Source organism: Anolis sagrei, chromosome Y (assembly GCF_037176765.1).
Source record: "Anolis sagrei isolate rAnoSag1 chromosome Y, rAnoSag1.mat, whole genome shotgun sequence".
Lineage (NCBI taxonomy): Eukaryota > Metazoa > Chordata > Lepidosauria > Squamata > Dactyloidae > Anolis > Anolis sagrei.
Window position 1 is genome coordinate 60,360,055 of NC_090035.1, and position 24,469 is coordinate 60,384,523.

General features: G+C 44.5%; 1 protein-coding gene across 3 annotated transcripts in view; it reads left to right on the forward strand.

Moving 5' to 3' along the window:
• The window catches only part of LOC137095077 (E3 SUMO-protein ligase PIAS4-like), a 254,857-nt gene extending 234,621 nt beyond the window's left edge, over positions 1 to 20,236 (forward strand). For 2 of the 3 annotated variants that reach the window (XM_067461287.1, XM_067461288.1), the window contains one exon: positions 17,683 to 20,236. In XM_067461287.1, the coding sequence (XP_067317388.1) occupies positions 17,683 to 17,946 (264 nt within the window). In that variant the 3' untranslated portion in view covers positions 17,947 to 20,236. Of the gene's footprint in view, positions 627 to 17,682 lie in introns of those variants that run through there. The other variant, XM_067461289.1, reaches the window with a different exon arrangement.
• The last annotated feature ends 4,233 nt before the right edge of the window (positions 20,237 to 24,469 follow it).

Consider the following 24,469-nt stretch of genomic DNA (forward strand, 5'->3'; position numbering starts at 1 on the left):
TTGGAAAGAACTGGGAAAATAATAAGAACTACAACAAAAATGCTGGGTGGATAAAGGAGTTTGAAGAAAAATTCTCACAGAACAAAATGGAACAGATGAAAATAACAACTGAAATGATCAGCAAACAATTGCAAAAAGTCAAGAATTGGACATCGCCTGGTAATGATCAATTGCATGGATTTTGGCTAAAATATCTGACTACCCTACATGGAAAAATGGCCCAACAATTCAATGAGATGCTACAAAAAGGAAGTATCAGTGAATGGTTAACAACTGGGAGAACATATCTTATACAAAAGGATCCAGCAAGAGGAGCAACACCAGGAAACTACAGGCCGATAACATGTCTGCCCACTATGTTTAAACTATTGACTGGCACCATAGCTGACAGAATGCAAGACTATCTTGAAGAAAATAACATCTTGCCAGATGAACAAGTAGTGAATTATCCCCAAACCTCAAGCCAGAGGCAACAAACAGAAAAGCAGGGGCACAAAAGACCAGTTATTAATTGACAAAATGATTCTGGAGAACTGCAAAAGCCGAAAAACTAATCTTCACATGACGTGAATTGACTACAAAAAAGACTTTGACCAGGCCCGTAGCCAGGATTTTGATTCGGGGGGGGGGGGTGTTTGTTTCGGAGGGGGGCTGAGTCTGAGTGAAAGAGGGTCTACCCTAGCAAACCTTTTGTATCATTACCCCAATACCCCCATGCATATGGGATATATTGAGTATAGTGATCAGATCATGATATGAATAAACATGGCAGTTTAAATAATGCACCAGTAAGGCCTTTTTGCGAACCACCATGAGAATTTCGGGGGGAGGCTGAAGCCCCTCAAGCCCCCCCCCCCCCGGCTACATGCTTGCCTTTTACTCACTCCCATACAGTTGGATCATCAAGTGCCTAGACACCATCGGGATTTGTAAAAACTTTGGCACTTTTATTGAAAATATGATGAAGCACTGGAAAACTGAACTGTTTGTTGGAAATGAAAACTATGGTCTTGTCAACATCAGAAGAGGAATTTTCCAGGGAGACTCATTGTCCCCACTGCTTTTCATCATTGCCATGATCCCTCTGTCAACAATCTTACAAAAAACAAACTTCGGCTATGAAACGTCTCAGAGATCTCACAAAATATATCTGCTGTACATGGATGACCTGAAGCTGTATGGAAAAACTGAAATCCAGTCTCTGACTAACACTTTAGAACAGATATCAACATGGAGTTTAGTTTGGACAAATGTTCGACAGTGGCACTGAAGAAGAGAAAAATCATTGAAAATGAGGGCATAAATATGCCCAATGGCCAAGCAATAAAGCAGTGGTTCTCAACCTTTCTAATGCCGTGGCCCCTAAATAAAGTTCCTCATGTTGTGGTGACCCCCAACCACATTTTCGTTGCTACTTCATAACAGTAATTTTGCTACTATTATGAAATGTAATGTAAATGTCTGATATGAAGGCTGTATTTCCATTGTTACAAATTGAACATAATTAAAGCATAGTGATTAATCACAAAAACAATATGTTTGGGGGAGTGTGGGCAACGGATGATGGGATGTGAAGTACCTTCAACCGATGCAGCTCTGACTTCCAGAGACCACAGAGACACTCCTTCTCTCCCCCCCCCCCCCCCCCGGAAATACAGACCTGGACCAAATTTGGCACACAGAACCCTAATGGCCAATAGAAAATACTGGAGGGGGTTGGGGGGAAATCCAACCACAATTAAATTGGAAAAAACTTGAGCTGTGTGGAAGGGGCCTGGGTTATTTGAGGCCCCTTCCGTTCAGCTGAAATAAATACACACTGAAGTGGATTATCTGGCTGTGTGGACTCAGATAATCCGGTTCAAAGCATATAATGTGGGATTTCATTCAGCTGTGTGGAAAGGGACTGGCTTATCTGGGTCCCCTTCCATACAGCTGCATAAAATACACACTGAAGTGGATTATCTGGCTGTGTGGATAACCCAGATAACCCAGTTCAAAGCAGATAATGTGGGATTTCATTCAGCTGTGTGGAAGGGGACTGGGTTATCTAGGGCCCCTTCCATTCAGCTGAAATAAATACACACTGAAGTGGATTATCTGGCTGTGTGGACTCAGATAATCCGGTTCAAAGCATATAATGTGGGATTTCATTCAGCTGTGTGGAAAGGGACTGGCTTATCTGGGTCCCCTTCCATACAGCTGCATAAAATACACACTGAAGTGGATTATCTGGCTGTGTGGATAACCCAGATAACCCAGTTCAAAGCAGATAATGTGGGATTTCATTCAGCTGTGTGGAAGGGGACTGGGTTATCTAGGGCCCCTTCCATACAGCTGCATAAAATACACACTGAAGTGGATTATCTGGCTGTGTGGACACAGATAATCCAGTTCAAAGCAGACAATGTGGGATTTCATTCAGCTCTGTGGAAGGGGACTGGGTTATCTGGGGCCCCTTCCATACAGCTGCATAAAATACATACTGAAGTGGAGTATCTGGCTGTGTGGACACAGATAATCCAGTTCAAAGCAGACAATGTGGGATTTCATTCAGCTGTGTGGAAGGGAATTCTGCAATCATGAGCATTCTGAAACCCCAACAGCCTTGGAATTGGACTAAAGTTGGCACAGAGAACACCCATGAACACTAAGAGAATACTGGGGGCTCTGGGGAAAACAGACCTTCGAGATTGGGAGCTGCTTGGGATTTATAGTTCTCTGCAATCAAAGAGCATTCTGAAACCCCAACAGCCATGAAATTGGACTAAACTTGGCACAGAGAACACCCATGAACACAAAGAGAATACTGGGGGCTCTGGGGAAAACTGACCTTGGAAATTGGGAGCTGCTTGGGATTTATAGTTCTCTGCAATAAAAGACCACTCTGAAACCCAGCAGCCATGAAATTGGACTCAACTTGGCACAGAGAACACCCATGAACACAAAGAGAATACTGGGGGCTCTGGGGAAAACAGACCTTGGAGATTGGGAGCTGCTTGGGAGGGATTTATAGTTCTCTGCAATCAAAGAGCATTCTGAAACCCCAACAGCCATGAAATTGGACTCAACTTGGCACAGAGAACACCCATGAACAAAAAGAGAATACTGGGGGCTCTGGGGAAAACAGACCTTGGAGATTGGGAGCTGCTTGGGATTTATAGTTCTCTGCAATCAAAGAGCATTCTGAAACCCCAACAGTCATGAAATTGGACTAAACTTGGCACAGAGAACACCCATGAACACAAAGAGAATACTGGGGGCTCTGGGGAAAACAGACCTTGGAGATTGGGAGCTGCTTGGGATTTATAGTTCTCTGCAATCAAAGACCACTCTGAAACCCCAACAGCCATGAAATTGGACCAAACTTGGCACAGAGAACACCCATGAACACAAAGAGAATACTGGGGGCTCTGGGGAAAACAGACCTTGGAGATTGGGAGCTGCTTGGGATTTATAGTTCTCTGCAATCAAAGAGCATCCTGAAACCCCAACAGCCATGAAATTGGACCAAACTTGGCACAGAGAACACCCATGAACAAAAAGAGAATACTGGGGGCTCTGGGGAAAACAGACCTTGGAGACTGGGAGCTGCTTGGGATTTATAGTTCTCTGCAATCAAAGAGCATTCTGAAACCCCAACAGCCATGAAATTGGACTAAACTTGGCACAGAGAACACCCATGAACACAAAGAGAATACTGGGGGCTCTGGGGAAAACAGACCTTGGAGATTGGGAGCTGCTTGGGATTTATAGTTCTCTGCAATCAAAGACCACTCTGAAACCCCAACAGCCATGAAATTGGACCAAACTTGGCACAGAGAACACCCATGAACACAAAGAGAATACTGGGGGCTCTGGGGAAAACAGACCTTGGAGATTGGGAGCTGCTTGGGATTTATAGTTCTCTGCAATCAAAGAGCATTCTGAAACCCCAACAGCCATGAAATTGGACCAAACTTGGCACAGAGAACACCCATGAACACAAAGAGAATACTGGGGGCTCTGGGGAAAACAGACCTTGGAGATTGGGAGCTGCTTGGGATTTATAGTTCTCTGCAATCAAAGAGCATCCTGAAACCCCAACAGCCATGAAATTGGACCAAACTTGGCACAGAGAACACCCATGAACACAAAGAGAATACTGGGGGCTCTGGGGAAAACAGACCTTGGAGATTGGGAGCTGCTTGGGATTTATAGTTCTCTGCAATCAAAGAGCATTCTGAAACCCCAACAGCCATGAAATTGGACCAAACTTGGCACAGAGAACACCCATGAACAAAAAGAGAATACTGGGGGCTCTGGGGGAAACAGACCTTGGAGACTGGGAGCTGCTTGGGATTTATAGTTCTCTGCAATCAAAGAGCATTCTGAAACCCCAACAGCCATGAAATTGGACCAAACTTGGCACAGAGAACACCCATGAACACAAAGAGAATACTGGGGGCTCTGGGGAAAACAGACCTTGGAGATTGGGAGCTGCTTGGGATTTATAGTTCTCTGCAATCAAAGAGCATTCTGAAACCCCAACAGCCATGAAATTGGACCAAACTTGGCACAGAGAACACCCATGAACAAAAAGACGATACTGGGGGCTCTGGGGGAAACAGACCTTGGAGATTGGCAGCCTGCGTTTTCCTTCCTGGCACAGCTATCTCCTGGGAGGCGCCTGGAAACGCTGCTGCAACAACTCAGGGGCCGTTTGCAGCACGGAGGCTTCTCCGTTCTTCTCCGCTGGCCTGGGGATGGCTCTCCTCCGCTCCTGGGCCCGCCTACAGGAGCGGCTGCAGCCCAGCACCTGCTCCACGGAGGATGATGCCAGGAAGGTGTGCAGTTGAAAGAAGGGCATCCACTCTCTGCATAGCAACCCAGCTGTCTTTTCCTCCTCTTTCCTTGCACCTTTATTTCCTCTGCTCTTTCTGCCTGCACACCTTTCCCTCCTTCTCCCTTGCCCCAGACACATTTATTTTCTTCTTCCTCGCCCCGTGTGCACTTTTTTCTCCCTCTCCCTTGCCATGTGCGTGCCCTTTTCTCCTCCCTCGACCCTCGTTCACCTTTCTTCTCCCTCACCCTGCGTGTACCCTTTTTCCCTTCTCCCTCGCCCCATGTGTGCCTTTCCACCACCACCCTTGTCCCCCGCCTGCCTTTTTCTTTCTCCCTCACCCTCAGCGTGCCTTTCTCTCCTCTTTCATCTTGTGCGTGCTTTTCCTTTTTTCTCCCTCACTCCCTGAGCACCTTTCTTTCCTTCTCCCTTTCCCTGCATACCCTTTATCTTCCTCTCTCCCTAGCTGGGTTGCTCTGCCGAGAGAGAGAGAGAGAGAGAGCGCGCGAAGGAAAGGCCTCCTCTCCCACTTTTCCAGGAGCCATTTGCAGGCAGGGGAGGACTTCCATCAGCCTCCGTCGAGCTGCTGCTGCTGGGTTGCAGCTGCTCCTCTAGGCCTGCAGCAGCAGCTCGCGGTGGAGGTGTTCAGAGGTAGGACGCCGCTGCCTCCGCCGCTTCGGGAAGGCATGCGATTATTGCTGGACTGGGAAAGGGCTGCCGCTATCCCTATCAGGAGTGCCATTGGCTTGTGGGTCGGCCGCCATTTTGGAGGGGGCGTGGCTAGCCAATGCGGCTTGGCGACCCCCAGAAAATGGCTAAACGACCCCCCGGGAGGTCGCGACCCCCAGGTTGAGAACAGTTGCAATAAAGTGTCACCAGCCAGAGGCCTATAAATATCTGGGCATACTACAGCTGGACAACATCAAACATGAACGTGTGAAAACTGTGGTCAGCAAAGAATACATTCAAAGGGTCAGAAAAATTCTCAAAACCAAGCTCAATGGAGGCAATACCATCAAGGCCATAAACACCTGGGCCACACCTATCATAGAATCATAGAATCAAAGAGTTGGAAGAGACCTCATAGGCCATCCAGTCCAACTCCCTGCCAAGAAGCAGGAATATTGCATTCAAATCACCCCTGACAGATGGCCATCCAGCCTCTGTTTAAAAGCTTCCAAAGAAGGAGCATCCACCACACTCCAGGGCAGAGAGTTCCACTGCTGAACGGCTCTCACAGTCAGGAAGGTTTTCCTCATGTTCAGATGGAATCTCTCTCTTGTAGTTTGAAGCTATTGTTCCACGTCCTAGTCTCCAAGGAAGCAGAAAACAAGCTTGCTCCCTCCTCCCTGTGGTTTCCTCTCACATATTTATAATTAGCTATCATATGTCCTCTCAGCCTTCTCTTCTTCAGGCTAAACATGCCCAGCTCCTTAAGCCGCTCCTCATAGGGCTTATTCTCCAGACCCTTGATCATTTTAGTCGCCCTCCTCTGGATACATTCCAGCTTGCCCAGAATTGGATAAAATATTCCAGGTGTGGTCTAACCAAAGTGGAATAGAGGGGTAGCATAACTTCCCTAGATCTAACACTATGCTCCTATTTATGCAGGCCAAAATCCCATTGGTTTTTTGCCGCCGCCACATCACATTGTTGGCTCATGTTTAACTTGTTGTCCACGAGGACTCCAAGGTCTTTTTTACACGTATTGCTCTCAAGCTAGGCATCCCCCATTTTGTATCTTTGCATTTTGTTTTTTCTGTCTAAGTGGAGTATCTTGCATTTGTCCCTGTTGAACTTCATTTTGTTAGTTTTGGCCCATCTCTCTAATCTGTCAAGATCGTTTTGAATCCTGCTTCTATCCTCTGGACACAAACAACTACAGTCCGGTCAGCCTCACGTTGATACCAGGCAAGATTCTGGAAAAGATTGTTAAGGAAGCGGTCTGCAAACACTTAGAAACAAATGCAGTCATCGCTAATAGTCAACATGGATTTATCAAAAACAAGTCATGCCAGACTAATCTGATCTCGTTCTTCGATAGAGCTACAAGCTGGGTAGATGCGGGGAATGCCGTGGATGTAGCGTACCTGGATTTCAGTAAGGCCTTCGACAACGTCCCTCATGACCTTCTGGCAAGGAAATTAGTCCAATGTGGGCTAGGCAAAACTACGGTGAGGTGGATCTGTAATTGGTTAAGTGGACGAACACAGAGAGTGCTCACTAATGCTTCCTCTTCATCCTGGAAAGAAGTGACGAGCGGAGTGCCGCAGGGTTCCGTCCTGGGCCCGGTCCTGTTCAACATCTTTATTAATGACTTAGATGAAGGGCTAGAAGGCATGATCATCAAGTTTGCAGACGACACCAAATTGGGAGGGACAGCCAATAGTCCAGAGGACAGGAGCAGAATTCAAAACGATCTTGACAGATTAGAGAGATGGGCCAAAACTAACAAAATGAAGTTCAACAGTGACAAATGTAAGATACTCCACTTTGGCAGAAAAAATGAAATGCAAAGATACAGAATGGGTGACGCCTGGCTCGAGAGCAGTACGTGTGAAAAAGATCTTGGAGTCCTCGTGGACAACAAGTTAAACATGAGCCAACAATGTGATGTGGCGGCAAAAAAAGTCAATGGGATTTTGGCCTGCATCAATAGGAGCATAGTGTCTAGATCTAAGGAAGTAATGCTACCTCTCTATTCCACTTTGGTTAGACCACATCTGGAATATTGTGTCCAATTCTGGGCACCACAATTCAAGAGAGATATTGACAAGCTGGAATGTGTCCAGAGGAGGGCGACTAAAATGATCAAGGGTCTGGAGAACAAGCCCTATGAGGAGCGGCTTAGGGAACTGGGCATGTTTAGCCTGAAGAAGAGAAGGCTGAGAGGAGATATGATAGCCATGTACAAATATGTGAGAGGAAGCCACAGGGAGGAGGGAGCAAGCTTGTTTTCTGCTTCCTTGGAGACTAGGACACGGAACAATGGCTTCAAACTACAAGAGAGGAGATTCCATCTGAACATTAGGAAGAACTTCCTGACTGTGAGAGCCGTTCAGCAGTGGAACTCTCTGCCCCGGAGTGTGGTGGAGGCTCCTTCATTGGAAGCTTTTAAGCTGAGGCTGGATGGCCATTTGTCAGGGGTGATTTGAATGCAATATTCCTGCTTCTTGGCAGGGGGTTGGACTGGATGGCCCATGAGGTCTCTTCCAACTCTTTGATTCTATGATTCTATGATTCTGTCTCTTTAATTATCTTTAATAAGATAAGAAAAAGAAAGGAGGCTACTAGGGCTGGGCGGTTTCGTTTCGTTAATTCGTAATTCGTTAATAATTCGTTATTTTTTTCAATTACAAAACAATAACAAACCATTCTGGAGCAATTTTTTAAAAAAACGAATTTTTAAACACGTTTTGTAAATGCTTCATATTTCGTTATTGTATTCATTTCGTTATTGTTCTGAGGTCGTTTCGTTATTATTTCCGCATGTCTGGGGCAAGTTTTTTGTTTAATTAGTGAAAAAAAATTATAATATCACACCAACAGTCAACAACAGAGGGAGAGGGAAGCTTCAGAAGTTTTTGGAGGTTTTTTAGCGTATTTCGCGGTCGCGTCCGCCATTAACGAATCGATTCGTTATTGTTTCGGAAATCGATTCGTTAATGTTTTGTAATTTTTTTCACATTTACGAAATTTCGTAAATACCGAACTTTTTTAAGGGAAAAATTTGTAATTATTTTAAATATCGAAACAAAAAAAACCCCAAATACAAATCGATTTTAGAAACAAATTTTTCCGTTGTTACCCAGGCCTAGAGGCTACATATATCACAAAATTGAAAGGGCAGGTTTATAATCCAAGAAGAAGAGATAAGGGGACAGTTTTTCAAATTCTATAAAAAATATATCAAGAGGAATATATAGAAGAGGAAGAGATTTATCATTATCTAACTAATCATAAGATACAAAGGATTTCGGAGGGACAAAGGGAAAATCTGAATAAAGAAATATCAGAGAAAGAGATTAAGGAAGCTATAAATAAACTGAAGCCAAACAAAGCCCCTGGGCCTGATGGGATATCGGCAATATATTATAAGATTTTTCAGCAAGAACTCTTATTCTATTTAAAAGAAATGATGAATAGAATAAGAATATACAAGGAAATACCTGAAACATGGAAACAAGCAAATATTTGCCGGATACACAAAGAAAATTCAGATGCGGAGGAGGTTAAAAATTACAGACCAATTTCATTATTGAACGTGGATTATAAGATCTTTAGTATGATAATGGCGGAAAGATTCAAGGGATTACTGAGTGAATATATAGAAGAGGAACAGGCTGGATTTTTGCCAAATAGGTATAAAAATGAAAATGTGAGAACAATTGTGGATCTGATAGAGTATTACGAAAGCAAGAATCAAAACAAAGTAATTCTACTAGCGTTAGATGCAGAGAAAGCTTTCGATAATGTAAATTGGAAATTTTTCAAAATCATAATGAAAGAGGTGGATTTGGGTTTTTATTTCCAAAATGCAATAGAGGACTGTGAAGGAGTGTGGTTAAAGCTTACTGCCACCTAATCTGTGAGAAAACCCGGGCAATGATCAATATCGGCTTAGGAGCTATTTTATAAAGGGACTATTAATTACAGAAGGCTTTATTCATTTGATAGTGTAGCGTTTACTGTCCCTGGCTTGTCTTTACTTCTTATGCAGGCTGTTTGCCTTGAGAGAAACTGTATCAGGCAAGGCTTGAGGAAAACAGTAACAAGTTTATTTTAACAGGAGTATAACATGTTTAACTGTTTCTTCACAAGAGGCACATTAGTAAGGTTTCATGAGTAATCTCAGGCACAGACTTCAAGAGGTTTCTATAAGCAGATGTAACTCTTCTGGACAACTGTCCTAATAAAACAAATAGGCTAAAAGGTTTATTAACAGAATTGGCTCCCAGCCAAACCTTGATTCTTAACTCAGAATCAATAACCCCCTGTAGTTTTATCACTACCGGGTCCTTTTCTGTAACCCCTTTGGTCACCAATTAATTCCCTGAATCTCCACCCAGAGATTCAGTCTTCCCTATAGCACACCGGCTACAGACACATTCCCTGAATCTCCACCTAGAGACTCAGTCTTCCCAGTAGCTCACCGGCTTACTGACTGACTTTCAAAACAGCTGCCCTGTGAAGAGGCAGTTGGCTCCGCCCCTGTTGGTATGGCAACCTAGCTAACGCCAAGCCACCATCTCCAACAAAATATATTCCTTCATACTTACCATTTATCAACCACTGTCTAAACAACACATAAACATGAGAATAAAAGTTACACATCATCACACCTCCCAACCCATAGGGATTAATTTTTGACTTTTCTACCAACTAGAATGGTCAAAAATAATTTGGATAATATCAACATCATATAACTATATACAAACCATATACTGATCAGTTATCCAATATCATCCATGTATGCGATATCAAAGTCTCACATTTCTAACATTTTTCTTATCTCCTTTGCAATATACTTGGTTAGTTTCCCTGTGACTTTACTGACATATATTCTCAGTATTTTTACATATATCAGTCTTTTAATATCATTAAGTCCTTTAAACTTATGAGCAAGTCTGAATAATTTGAAGAGATTTAAGTCTCTATAGTTAATCACAGGTTGTTCATAACTAACCACTAACCACTGTATAAACAACACATAAACACATAACTAACCACTGTCTAAACAACACATAAACATGAGAATAAAAGTTACACATCGTCACAAGGACATATATGAAAAACAGGAAGCAAAAATTCTAGTAAATGGGAAATAAACAGAGAGTATTGAAATAAGAAAAGGTACAAGACAGGGGTGCCCATTATCACCGCTAATCTGTATTCTTACCCTATAAGTACTATTAAATAAGAGAAGAGAATAGAAAAAAAATGGCAGGATCGAAGATACAAGGTCAAGAATACAAATTACATGCATATGCAGATGATGTAATATGTGGTCAAAGACCCAAAAAATAACTTAGGAGAATGGATAAAAATAATTAAATAATTCAAAAAAGTCTCAGGTTTTAAAATTAATATGGATAAAACAAAGGCAATAACTAAAAACATTGAGAAAAAAGAACAAGAGGAAATAAAAATAAGTGGAATATACAGATAGCAATGAAGTTGAAATACTTAGGGATAATACTGACATCTAAGAATCTGCATCTACTACAAAACAACTATATAGAGAAGTGGAAGGAGATAAAAAAGGATCTGGAAAGATGGAAAAACATCAATCTCTCGCTACTCGGAAGAATCGCGACAGTAAAAATGACAGTTCTCCCAAAATTAATATTTTTATTTCAAAACCTGCCAATTATAAGAAATAGGAAAATTTTTAAAAAACTGGAACAAGGATATCAAAAAGTTTATTTGGAAAAATAAGAAACCGAGAATCAGTTATGACAATTTGACAGAAAGAAAAGAAAAAGGAGGATTGGCGGCACCAGATCTGGAACTATACCTCGAAGCGAGTGCATTAATATGGGCCAAAGATTGGGCAAAACTAGAACAGAAGAAATTATTAATATTGGAAGGATCAGAACTGCGGGAAGGCTGGCATACCTATATCTGGTACAAAGGGGGAAAAAATGAAAAAAAAATCGGTAATCATTTTATAAGGTCGACGATTTTGAATGTATGGGAAAAATATAAAAAGAAACTATATAGTAAAACTCCTATGTGGGTATCCCCTCTAGAAGCCAGACATACATGTTGCACAGGATGGCATGAATGGTTAAAATACAAAGATCTGCTAAAGAAAGAAGGAGGAGAAATAATTTTGAAATCACAGGAGGAACTGAACACAATGGAACAAAAAGTGTCATGGTTGGAATATTGGACTATAAAGGAAAAATACAAAAATGATATGAATATTGGCTTTAATCAGGACAAAAACTTTTGGGATAGCGTAATGGAATCCAAAAGGAAATTAATAACGAAAATCTATAAAAAATTGTTAGAATGGAAGTTAGAGTCTAAAGGAGACAAAAATTATAGAAGAGGTGGAATGAAAATATCAGAAGAAATATTAAGGAAGAAGAATGGGAGAGAATCTGGAAAGAAAAACTAAAATACAGTTACGCCATAGATTTGAAGGAGAAGTGGCTGAAGACCGCGTACCGCTGGTATATGACACCGAAAAAATTAGGGAAGTGTAACAAAAGTATCAGTACAAGGTGTTGGAAGTATAAGGAGAAAGAATGTTCATATTTTCATATCTGGTGGACCTGTAAAATGGCAAAAGAATATTGGAAAGGGGTTCAAAAAGAATTACAGGAAATTCTAAAAATTAAAATTCCATGGAAAGCAGAATTGTTCTTATTAGGGATGCATGAGCTGACAAAAACTCAGACAAAATTATTTTTCTAATAACAACGGCAGCAATGATTTGCTATGCCAGAAGATAGAAACAAAAGGAAATACGAGACGAGAATGAGAGATTAACAAAAATTTTGGAAATCAAGAATATGGATAGACTTACTTTCTTAATATCAAAAAGCAAAGGAATGAACATGAAAGAAACAAATTGGGAAAAAGTGTTGGAATACTTCAAACAAAAGGGAAAAGTGATTCTGATCTAAACAAGGACGAGATGGAGGGAAGGACGGGAAAGCGTAAGAATATGAGAAGAGAAGGAAAAGAAATGAAGAGGAGAAGATGAGAAGATCAGTAGAGGAGACCACTGGAAGACCTCAGGAAGTCAAAAACAAATTTCTTTCTACCCTTTTTTTAATTGGTGATGGGTTCTAAGCTTATACCTATTATTTCACTTTCTCTTTCCCTCTTTTCTCTTTACTCTCTCATCTTCCTCTCTACTATCCCACCTCTCTTTTTTTTCGGAGATATCTTTTGCTCTCACATCTTTTAGTGGCTGCGGCCACATTTCTATATTTTAAATGTATATTGAAAAATTTAATAAAGATATATATATATATATATATATGTATGTATATATATATATATATATATATAAAAGAAAATCTGGTGTCAGAGGACTTTTAGAAGTCAAACAAGCAGTTGAAGAAGAAAAACACACCCTGGCAGAATATGTCAAGGAAAGCCAATAACCTGCTTTAATTGAAGACAATAATCGGAAACTTCTCAAAGCACAGCAGACAGAGTCAGTACAAGAAAACTGCCCTCCAAATCAGAGCTGACAGCTGGCACAAAAAGCCTTACATGGGTAGTTCCTTGAGAAGATTGAAGGAAAAGTTGACAAGGAGAAGACCTGGTTATGGCTCATGAATGGAACCCTGAAGAAGGAGATAGAAGGCCTGATTCTTGCAGTCCAGGAGCAAGCCTGGCAGTGAGTGTTGGCCTGACAGTGCCACCTCCTCCAGCCCTGGGGGCTTCAAATGGCAAAAGAGAGCAAAAGTTGATCTTCCTTCATGTCCGACTCTCCAGTCTGTGATTCTCCCTAACCCTATTCTGTAATGGATGTTACTCCTGAGGAAATTAAAATTGTTCTTGTTGTGTGCCTTCAAACAATTTCTCACCAATGGGGACCCTATCACAGGTTATTCATGATGGGATTTGATCCAAAGAAGTTTGCTCTTGCCTTCCCCTGAAGTCAAGAAGTCAAGGAAGTATGGCTTGCGCAATGTCACCAGGTTGAGTAGAGATACGAATTCTAGTCTCTTGGAGTCCTACTACAATTATTAAACCTTAATAATAATAATAAGAAGAAGAAGAAGAAGAAAAAGAAGAAGAAGAAGCAGGCCATCAGAACCAATGCAATTAAGGCCAGGATTGAAAAATCTGCTGATGACCCAAAATTCAGATTGTGCAAGGAAGCTGATGAAACCATGGATTATATCCTCAGCTGATGCAAGAAAATCGCATAGACGGACTACAAAGAAAGACACAACTCTGTGGCCCAAATGATTCACTGGAACTTATGTCACAAGTGCCACCTGCCAGCAGTAAAGAATTGGTGGGGTCATAAACCTGCAGAGGTCGTGGAAAATGAACATGCAAAAATACTGTGGGACTTTCGAATCCAGACTGATAAAGTTTTCGAACACAATTTCCTGTCGTAGTTAACTGTGAATCGCACATTGTGGTATTCCTGCGCCCACGCAGGCCAGCATCGGAACCTTCTAGAAAATCTTAAAAGAATTGTATCCCCCTCAGGGCTCCACCCCCCCCTCCCCGAGTATATAAGGCCCCTAAGTGGAGCCCGCCCTCAATCCTCTTTTTTCCGCCGTTGGCAGAGCAGCAAAGTGAACCTTATTACTACTACTACCTTCTGGTTTTGACTCGGATTGGCTAACGACTAACCCAGGTATTCCATCCCCCTCACATCGGATCGTCGTCTGGACTACTCTGAGGGCATCCTCTACTTGGGCCTAAACCTCAAGATGGCCACCACCTCTTTTAAGAGATGCACGGCCTGCCCGAACGTGCTCCCGGACACGGACGGGCATAACCTCTGCTTGGCCTGCCTGGGGGAAGCACATCTCTCCCAGGCCTGTTCTGTGTGCGCGGCCTTCACACCACAGACGCGCAAGAACAGAGAGCTCCGTTTGAAAGCGGCGTTGTATGAAAGGGCCCTCATGCCGCATGTTTCCAGCCCCCAAACCACTGGGGAGAGGCCTAATCTCCTGGCACCCGCCAGGCCTGAGCAGACGAGCGCCAAAAAGAAGGCCAAAAAGCAGACCGACAAGGCCCGCAAAGATGGCCGCCCGCAATCCGCTCCTCCCAAGCCCATCGGGAAAGGAGCGGGAAAACCGCCAACTACTTCCCCGGCGGCCGCACAGGGGAGCCCGATATTGAGAGCCGGCTCGGGACCCTCTGGAGCCCTCCCCTCGCCCGGGCAAGCCCTGCCCTCGCCGACACCGGGCCGCTCCCCGGCCCCGACGCAGTCTCCACCTACCCTGTTGCCGATAGCGAGGGAGTTTGAAGCAGCCGAGAGACCTCCGGAGCCTACTTTTCAGGCGGTCGACATCGACCTCCCGAGCTCGACGGAGCTCCATTTGCTCGACCTCGAGCTGCCTCCCTCCCCAGGGGGCGTGACTTCCGGCTGGGAGCCTCTCGCCCCCACCCTCGAGGGGGCGGAGCAAGCAGCATTGCCCCGACAGGAAGAACCCATGGCTCCTCCGGCGGCCCCTGAGTTTGCGGTCCCGGCAGCCCCGGTACCGAAGAAAAGCAGGGACAAGAGAGGCGACAGCAAAAAGAGGAGGCCCCGATCATCCTCCCGGCGCAGTAAGAGACGCGGGGGATCCCGGCGCCGACGCTCATCAAGGGGGAGGTCTCGAGCGGCCTCGCCTTCCTCCTCCTCCAGTTCCTCCTCAAGCGACTCCTCTTCCTCCTCTTCCTCCTCCTCCTCATCCTCCGCGAGATCGGCCCGTTCTGCCGCCACAGCCAGGAGCTCGAGGAGGGCCCGCCAGGCCGAAAGGCCGCAGCCACCAGCTCCTCAAGGGGGACCTTATGGACCGGGACCTTACCCCTTTGCAGGCCCATGGAACTTGGGACCAGTGGGACATTTCATGTATGCGCAGCACATGACTCAGCCCTTTGCCCCCTTCACAAACATGGGTGCAATTCAGGGCATACAGCAGAGAGGGTATGGGAATGCAACCACCATATTCCCTCCAACCCCGTCTCCCTCTACATCTATGACTGTTCCTCCATCGAGAGGGCATGGACAATTGATATCTACACCTGTTAATAATGTTGAACAAAATGTGTCTTGTATTGAACAAACTGGTTCTGCTGAACGTTCAATTAACCAAAGTGTATGTGTAGATCGCCCAATTGACCAGGGCGTGGGTGCGGAACGCGCTGCTGACCATAGTGTATGTGCCGAGCGCTCAGCCGCTGACAATTGCCCAATTGGGGTCATTACTAATGCCGGGGTCTCTAGCCCTCCTGTTCCACCAGACACCCCCCAGGTGATGCAGGAATTGGCTATACCAACTGATGATCAGATACCCTTAGAGCTGGAGGACTCCGACTCCTCAGCGGAATCGACTGACCCCGCTCAGCCTAGGGAAGTAGCGGACCCCACACCGCTTCCCCCAGATTTTAATAAATTCACATCCTTAATAGATAGGATGATCAAAGCACTAGACATCCCGGCCCCAAAAGCACAGGAACATGTGGAGGACCCAATGTTTCCTTCGGAGGAGCAGGCAGTTCCTACCTCCACATCACTACCTGTTCTTCCATACCTCCTAAAACTGGCCAAGATCCTGGATGCCTCCCCGGCGAGCATACCAGCGACTCCTAGGAAAATCGACTCCTTATATAGGATCGACCTTAGGACTGCCAAATGGGTTGCCAACCCACCCAGACCCAACACAGTGGTCGCAGAAGTGGTGAAGTCAAAAAAACCAAAAAGCACCTTGTCTGCTCCCCCTGACAAAGAGGGAAAAAGGTGGATGTGTTAGGAAAGAAAGCACATTTGGCAGCAGGGCTAGTGACAAGGATGGCGCACTACACCACTTATATGAGTGGTTATCAAACATTCCTTTGGAATAAAATAATGCCCTATCTAGATAAACTTCCTCCCGAAGAACAACGCTTTCCCAAGGCCGTGCAGGCGGAGGCCCTAGTGCTATCAAAGGTCCAGAAGGACTTCGCAAAGCACCTAGCGGAGTCTGCAGGCCACTTGTTCGCTACGGCGACCTCTATTCGTAGACATGCGTGGCTACGCTCGGCCAACTTGTCCGAAGAGGGCAAGGCCCTGGCGGAGGACCTTCCTCTCCATGAGGAAGGCCTCTTCAATCCCGAGACGGATGCAACACTGAAGGAGAAACAAGAGGTCAGACAGGCCGCTGGTAAGTTCGGTTACACGTGGCAACCGTTCAACCAGAACCGTACTAGATGGCAGCCGCCCCCTAGTCAGTACCGTAGAAACTTTAACAACTCGTTCTCGGGTTCAAATAGAGGAAGGGGCCCCTTGTCCCCCAGGTTCCAAAACAATAAAAGGAACTCATACTCATCTAAAGCAAGGTACCAGCCTTACCAGGCTAGGTCCAAAAATCAGGGCGCCTCCAGGAAGCGACTTTGACGCCTCCGTTCCATTGACCGTGTCAGTCCAAGAGGAGGCGCCTTGCCTCCTGGGTCCCCCTTCAGGACTGCACGCCCCTCTCAGCCCTGTTGTCTTACCTGAATGTTCCTCCCCCACCACGCATCCTAGTTTTGTTGACAGGTTAAAAGGTTTCTACACCACTTGGGCGAACATCACCACCGACAAGTGGGTACTAACAATCATCCAGAGGGGCTACTCTATTGAATTTGAGAATGTCCCCCAGGTGGGAAATGTTAAGAGCACGGCTCCTTCGGAAGTTCTGTTGTGTGAGATAAATACCCTTCTGCAGAAGGGTGCTATTTCCCCAGTTCCAAGTTCTATGCTCCCCCTCTGTTTTTTCTCAAGATATTTTGTGATTACCAAGCGTGTTGGCGGATTCAGGGCTATTATGGATTTGAGGGATCTCAATAAAGCAATTTCACCAAAGAAGTTTCGCATGGTGACGCTTTCTTCAATCATGCCCCTCATACCAGAGGGAGCATGGTTCGCTACCATAGACTTACGAGATGCATACTTCCATATATCTATAGCGCCTCACCACCGCAGATTCTTAACGTTCCTGGTGGGCAGCAGAGCCTTCCACTATAATGTCCTCCCGTTCAGACTCAGTACGGCCCCCAGGGTATTCACGAAATGCATGGCTGTGGTGGTAGCGCATTTACGAACCCAGGGAATAGTGGTGCATCCTTACATTGATGACTGGATTATTATTGGAATCTCATATTCTCAGGTGCAGAAACATGTGCATATTACTTTGTGTCTCCTCCAGTCCCTGGGTCTGATCGTCAACGTGGAGAAATCTTCGCTGATCCCATCCCGGAGCATCCTGTTCATTGGGGCACTCCTCGACGCAGTGACGCGCAGGGCCTATCTTCCAACGGACCGTTTTTCCACTTTGCAGATGCAGGTGAAATTAGCCCTAGATTCGCCCAGGGTATCAGCCAAGCAGATCCAAACCTTATTGGGCTATATGGCCTCCACTACTTCGGTAACCCCTTTTGCGCGGTTACGTATGCGCCCTCTCCAATCCTGATTCGGCCTTGTTTTCAACCCCCTTACGGACTGCCCACGGCTCAAATTCACGTTGCCGGTGGAGGTCCGCAAGTCCCTAGCATGGTGGTTACAGCCCCAGTTTGTCTGCTCGGGCCTACCGTTCCAAATGCCTTACCCCATCAGTATAATTACGACGGATTCCTCTCTAATGGGATGGGGCGCCCATGTCCAGGGACTGACCGCACAAGGAAAATGGTCCCCAGAGGAAGCGCTCCTTCACATAAACGTACTCGAACTCATGGCCGTGGAAAGAGCGCTAAAGTCGTTCGAAAAACTCATCTTAGGTCAAACTGTTCAGATCCTGACAGACAACACGACCGTCATGTTCTATCTGAACAAGCAAGGGGGCACTCACTCTGCCCCATTACTTCAAATAACATTGCATGTTTGGGAATGGTGCATCCAGAGACAAATATACCTACACGCCACCCACCTCCCAGGTCAGGAGAACTTCCTGGCGGACGCGCTCAGCAGGAACCCGCTGGGCCATCACGAATGGTCTCTCCACCCTCAGGAAGTCGCCAAATTATTCCAACTGTGGGGCCATCCACTGATAGACCTCTTTGCCACCAGGGAAAACAGAAAGTGCGAGATGTTTTGCTCGAGACTCCCAGCCCCCAGGGAACAGGGCTGTCTAGGGGATGCATTCCTCAGGGAATGGGGTGGGGGCCTAGCTTACGCATTTCCCCCCTTCCCGCTTCTACTACGAGTGGTAGCGAAGTTACAAAGAGACAACGCTTGGTGCATATTGATCACCCCGTGGTGGCCTCGCCAACAGTGGTTCGCCCCTCTATTACAGCTGTCGAGAGGGAACCACTTGAGACTAGAAAGAAAGACCGACCTCTTAACGTCCCAACAGGGTCAGGTACTATACCCGGACGTCCATCTTCTAAAACTGACGGCTTGGCTGGTCCTACCCCAGGGACAGACTTGACGACGGGTCTCCCTCAGAATGTGAGGTGCATTATCGAAGCGGCCCATAGACCCTCCACTAAGAGATCATATTTGTTCAAGTGGGCTCGATTCAGAGATTTCTCCAGGCAAAAGGGCCATGAACTGGAGTCCGCCCCTATTTCTATAGTGTTAGACTTTTTGTCATCACTTTTCGAAGCAGGTCTTTCCAACTCTTCCCTTAAGTGTTACCTGGCGGCCATCTCCTGGTTTAGGAGGAAAGTGGGCCAGCCATCTTGCTTCGCGGACCCACTAGTGAAATGGTTTTTGAAAGGTCTAGGGAACATCAGACCACCGGTGTCTCCGATTGCCCCTTCCTGGAGCTTGGAATTGGTTCTTTCAGCCCTAATGAAACCCCCCTTCGAGCCCATGGCTACGGCAGAGTTGGGGCCACTCACTTGGAAGGTTGTCTTTTTAGTAGCTGTCACGTCAGCTAGACGAGCCAGTGAGCTGTGTGCGCTTAGGGTAGACCCCCCTTACCTTAAATTTCACAGGGATAAGGTGGTTCTCCGCACAGACATAGCCTTCCTACCCAAGGTAGCCACGAAATTCCATATGTCTCAGGAGGTGATTCTACCAGCCTTCTTTCAAAACCCAGAAACTCCTATGGAGAGGGGTTTGCATTCTCTGGATGTGAGAAGGGCCTTAGCCTTCTATATACAGAGAACTGCCGATTTTAGAAAGTCCCCTAGATTGTTTGTTAAATACAGGAAGGATACTAGGGGTCTTCCAGTTTCTTCCCAGAGACTCTCTGCATGGATTGTCTCGGCCATTCGTACTTCTTATAGAGTGTCGGGCAAGGAACTGCCTGGACAGGTGAAGGGTCACTCGACCAGAGCTGTGGCAGCCTCTACGGCTTTTATGAAGGGTATCCCTTTGGAAATGGTCTGTAGGGCTGCTATATGGGCCTCTCCTTCTACTTTCGTGTCACACTATAAGTTGGACTCGGTGTCGAGAGGAGAGGCCAGCTTTGGTAGAGCGGTGCTGTTTTCGGCAGTGGCATGATCTCACCGTCCGTTACATAGCTCGCTAGTCTACCACAATGTGCGATTCACAGTTAACTACGACAGGAAATGGAAGGTTGCTTACCTGTAACCGTGGTTTCCTGAGTAGTTACCTGTGAATTCGCACATACCCGCCCTTCCTCCCCTCGAGTATCATGCCACTTCCTCCACTTGCTTTACGGCTAAAGAGGATTGAGGGCGGGCTCCACTTAGGGGCCTTATATACTCGGGGAGGGGGGGTGGAGCCCTGAGGGGGATACAATTCTTTTAAGATTTTCTAGAAGGTTCCGATGCTGGCCTGCGTGGGCGCAGGAATACCACAATGTGCGAATTCACAGGTAACTACTCAGGAAATCACGGTTACAGGTAAGCAACCTTCCATTCACCAGACACCTCGATTTTGGAAAGGAAAAAAGTCTGGATTATAGATGTTGCCATACCAGGTGAGAGTCGGATTGAGGAAAAACAATAGGAAAAACTCAGCTGCTATCAAGACCTCAACATTGAACTGCAAGGACTCTGGCATAAACCAGTACAGGTGGTCCCAGCGGTTCATTGGCGCACTGGGTGCCGTGCCAAAAGATCTCAGCCGTCATTTGAAAACAATAAACATCGACAAAATCACAATCTGTCAACTGCCAAGGCCACCTTACTTGGATCCGCGTGCATCATTCGTAAATACATCACACAGTCCTAGACACTTGGGAAGTGTTCGACTTGTGATTTTGTGATACGAAATCCAGCATATAGATCTCGTTTGCTGTGATATACTGTGCTTTTGTGTCAATAATAATAATAATCTTTATTTATACCCTGCCCCCATCTCCCTGAGGGGGACTCGGGGCGGCTTACATGAAGCCAAGCCCAAACAACAAATTACAGCAAATAAAACCAAAAATGCAAACTGAAAACGCAGACAATAAACAACATCATCATAATTACATAAAACATGTGAATGCATAGCAATATAAAATTACAATAAACACAATCACAGTGACAATGGGCGGGCCACATGTAATGATTAAAAGAAAAAACTAATTAAAAACTAAAAGCTCGGGTGAGATAAAGGAGATAGGCCTGGGTAACAACGCAAAAATTTGTTTCTAAAATTGATTCGTTTTTGGGGGGGTTTTGCGTTTCATTATTTAAAATAATTACAAAATTTTCCTTTAAAAAAGTTCGGTATTTACGAAATTTCGTTATTATTAACGAATCTATTCGTTAAGATGGCAGACCCCCCGCGCATGCGCAAATCACTTCCGAAACTTCGTTATTGATGTGGGGTCGATTCGTTAAGGTAATAACGAATCGATTCGTTAAAATGGCGGACGCGATTTGCGCATGCGCAAAAACGACTTCTGAACTTCATTATTAAATATGAATTGATTCGTTATTAAAATAATAACGAATCGATTCGTTAAAATGGCGGATGCGATTGCGCAATGCTAAATGCTCTATAAACAAAATCATTTCATAAAATAAATCAAAAAAATAATCAAATAGAACAAGATATTAAGATAAAGATATTAAATAAAAAAGTAATAAGATAAAGTACTAGGGCTGGGCAATTCGTTTCGTTAATTCGTAATTCGTTAAAAAATTCGTTAATTTTTGAATTACAAAACGATTACAAAACTTATTTTTAAACCTGGAAGTGTTTTTAAATATCAAAACGGCAGGCGCCAAATTTTTTTGTATTTCCGTCCATTTCGGAAATATGTAATATGGCCGCCTGGCTTGCTGGGAGCTCTCCTCTCTCGGCGCCGGCTGAGCAAGTGAGCGAGAGGGCGAGCGAGAGGGCGAGCGAGAGGGCGAGCAGCGAGCGAGAGGGCGAGTGAGAGGGCGAGCGAGAGGGCGAGGGCGAGCAGCGAGCGAGAGGGCGAGCGGCGAGCGAGAGGGCGAGCGGCGAGCGAGAGGGCGAGCGGTGAGCAAGAGGGCGAGCGGCAAGCGAGCGGCGAGCGAGAGGGCCCGCCAGAGTGAGTGCCTGCCTTCCCTCAATAATAATTTCTCCTCCCTATTCTACTAAATTAATAATTAAATTTAAAAAATATTAAAAAAATATTTTTTTAAAAAGGGCGCCATTTTTACAAAATGTTTTGTAAATATTTACGAAATTTCGTAAATACCGAACTTTTTTTGGGAAAATTTTGCAATTATTTTAAATATCGAAACAAAAAAACACCCCAATTACAAATCGATTTTAGAAACAAATTTTTGCGTTGTTACCCAGGCCTATAAAGTAGCCAAAACTGAGTCAATAATGAAAAAAACAATAATATAATAATAAAATTTAAATAAATAAAATATAAATAATAATAAATAATAATAATAAATATAATAAATAATATAAAATTATATAATATATACAATATAAAATAAAATTATATAATATAATATTATATTATTATATATATTATATAAATGAAATAAATAATAATATAAATATTTAAATAAAATATAATTAAATTTACAAAATATTTATAAAATATATTTATAAATAATAATAAAAATAATATATAAAATTAAATTATAAATTATTAATATATAAAAAATAATGTTATTATAAAAACTTAGAAAGTAAATATAAGAAATAAATAAAGAAAAAGTAACAAAAATTGCACTTTGAAAAATCTCTGAAAATTATCTGGGAAGTATTACATAGTACTTATAATTTCTGTAGCAGTATTGCAAATTAAGTAAGAAGGACCAATTCCCACTGGGTGGGTGGGTGTGTGGGTGGGTGGGTGTGTAGTTGGTTGGTTGTTTGGCTGCAAAATCGAAATCATTAAGTATATAATTTAGAAATTAATTTATAAATGAAAAAACATTACATTCAAAATACACAATTGTCATCCGTCCCCTAGTGAGACAGCCTCTAGGACCTCCCGGGGGGGGGGGCTTGACCCTGGCCCCCCAGGGTTGGCTGCCTTTTTGCCTGTTGTGAGAAGGCCAAAACCCTTTCCCGGCCTCCCCCCCCCCCCCCCCCCCCCCCCCCCGGATTGGCTGCCTGCCTGCTGCTTGATTGCATGTTGCCTGGGAGATGATGGCTCTCCACCAGCCATCATCTTCCAGGCAACATGCAATCATGCAGTATGGTGGAACGGGAAGGTTTTCGCTGATTTGTTCAGTTCACCTCCTGGCACCATGGTACAATACAATATCCTGAATCGCAAAACTTTCTCTCGAACAGTCATTGCAGCTTTGTTCAAGGGATGAGTACTTGCGAGAGATGTTGAGAGACTGGATACGGCATACTCATTTCGGTGGTACTAACTCAGGATTCATGGTCACAGACGCAGGAAGGAACATGATCCGGGTGGTCGAAAGTGCCGGCTTCTCAAACGTAACATGCATGGCGCATTTGCTGCATAACTGTGTAAAAGATGGCTTCAAGGGGCCCGATGAGAACAGCGCCACCGCCGTCACTCAACTCATTGACCGCTGCCGAAGAATCGCGGGCTTTTTCCACCATAGCTCTAAGTCCGCAAAACTGGTGTGCCTCCCACAACACCGGTTACTGCAGGATGTCTCAACCCGCTGGAACTCCACCTACATCATGTTGGAGCGCATGGTGGAGCAACAGAGGGCAGTCCACGCTGTCTCACTATCAATTGATGCTCCGATAAACAAGCTGGTCCCCAACAACCAGGAGTGGATGACCATCACTCAGCTGGTCAAGATCCTAGAACCATTCAAATTAGCCACCAAACATCTTTCAGCACAGAAAGCACTACTCAGCCATGTGGTCCCTGTCGTCCTGCGTTTGAAGAGGCATTTGGAGTCGCTGGGTGGACAAAGTACATTGCAATCGTCACCCTCCAACGTAACTCGCTCGACCCCCTTGCTGTGGAAAAGCTGGTCTTCTTGAAGGCCAACTTGCCAGTTTTGGGCTATCCTCAGATTGATTTTGATAGCACGGACTCGTAGATCACTACAGCCTTTTTTTTGTAAGTCGCTGGGTGGACAAAGTACATTGCAATCTATAGCTGGGCCCCTGTTGACTCCACAGGCTCAGGAGGTGGTCAGAAAGTTGACTTTCGCCATCCATAAACGTCTTCACATTTGTCTTTGGTGAAACAAAAGCTGTTTCACCCAGTTGTTGTGTGTCCTGTGGCTGTTTTTGCCCCACTACAAGGCAAGCATTTTGATAATTTTCTTTTTAAAAACTTTTACTGCTAAATATTTCTTTTATTCTTTAAAAAAATTAAAAAAATATTTTTTAAAAAAGAAAACACTGCTGCACATTTGTCTTTGGTGAAACAAAAGCTCTTTCACCCAGTTGTTTTAAAACACAAAGGTTTTAAAATCAGAAACTAGTAAGTATCAAAACAGCTTCAAAGGACAGTGTGAAGAACAGTCAGATATATCTTCATGGGAAATTGAAACTGGAAGCTATTACCACTCCTAATCCTTATCAATTCCCTCTTTTCTCTATGCTATAGCAAAGCCTATTATAATTCTAAATTATTATAATTATGTATGTATGTGTATATGTATATATTTAAAGGATTGATATTCGGCCCTTCTCATTCCGAAGGGGACTCAGGG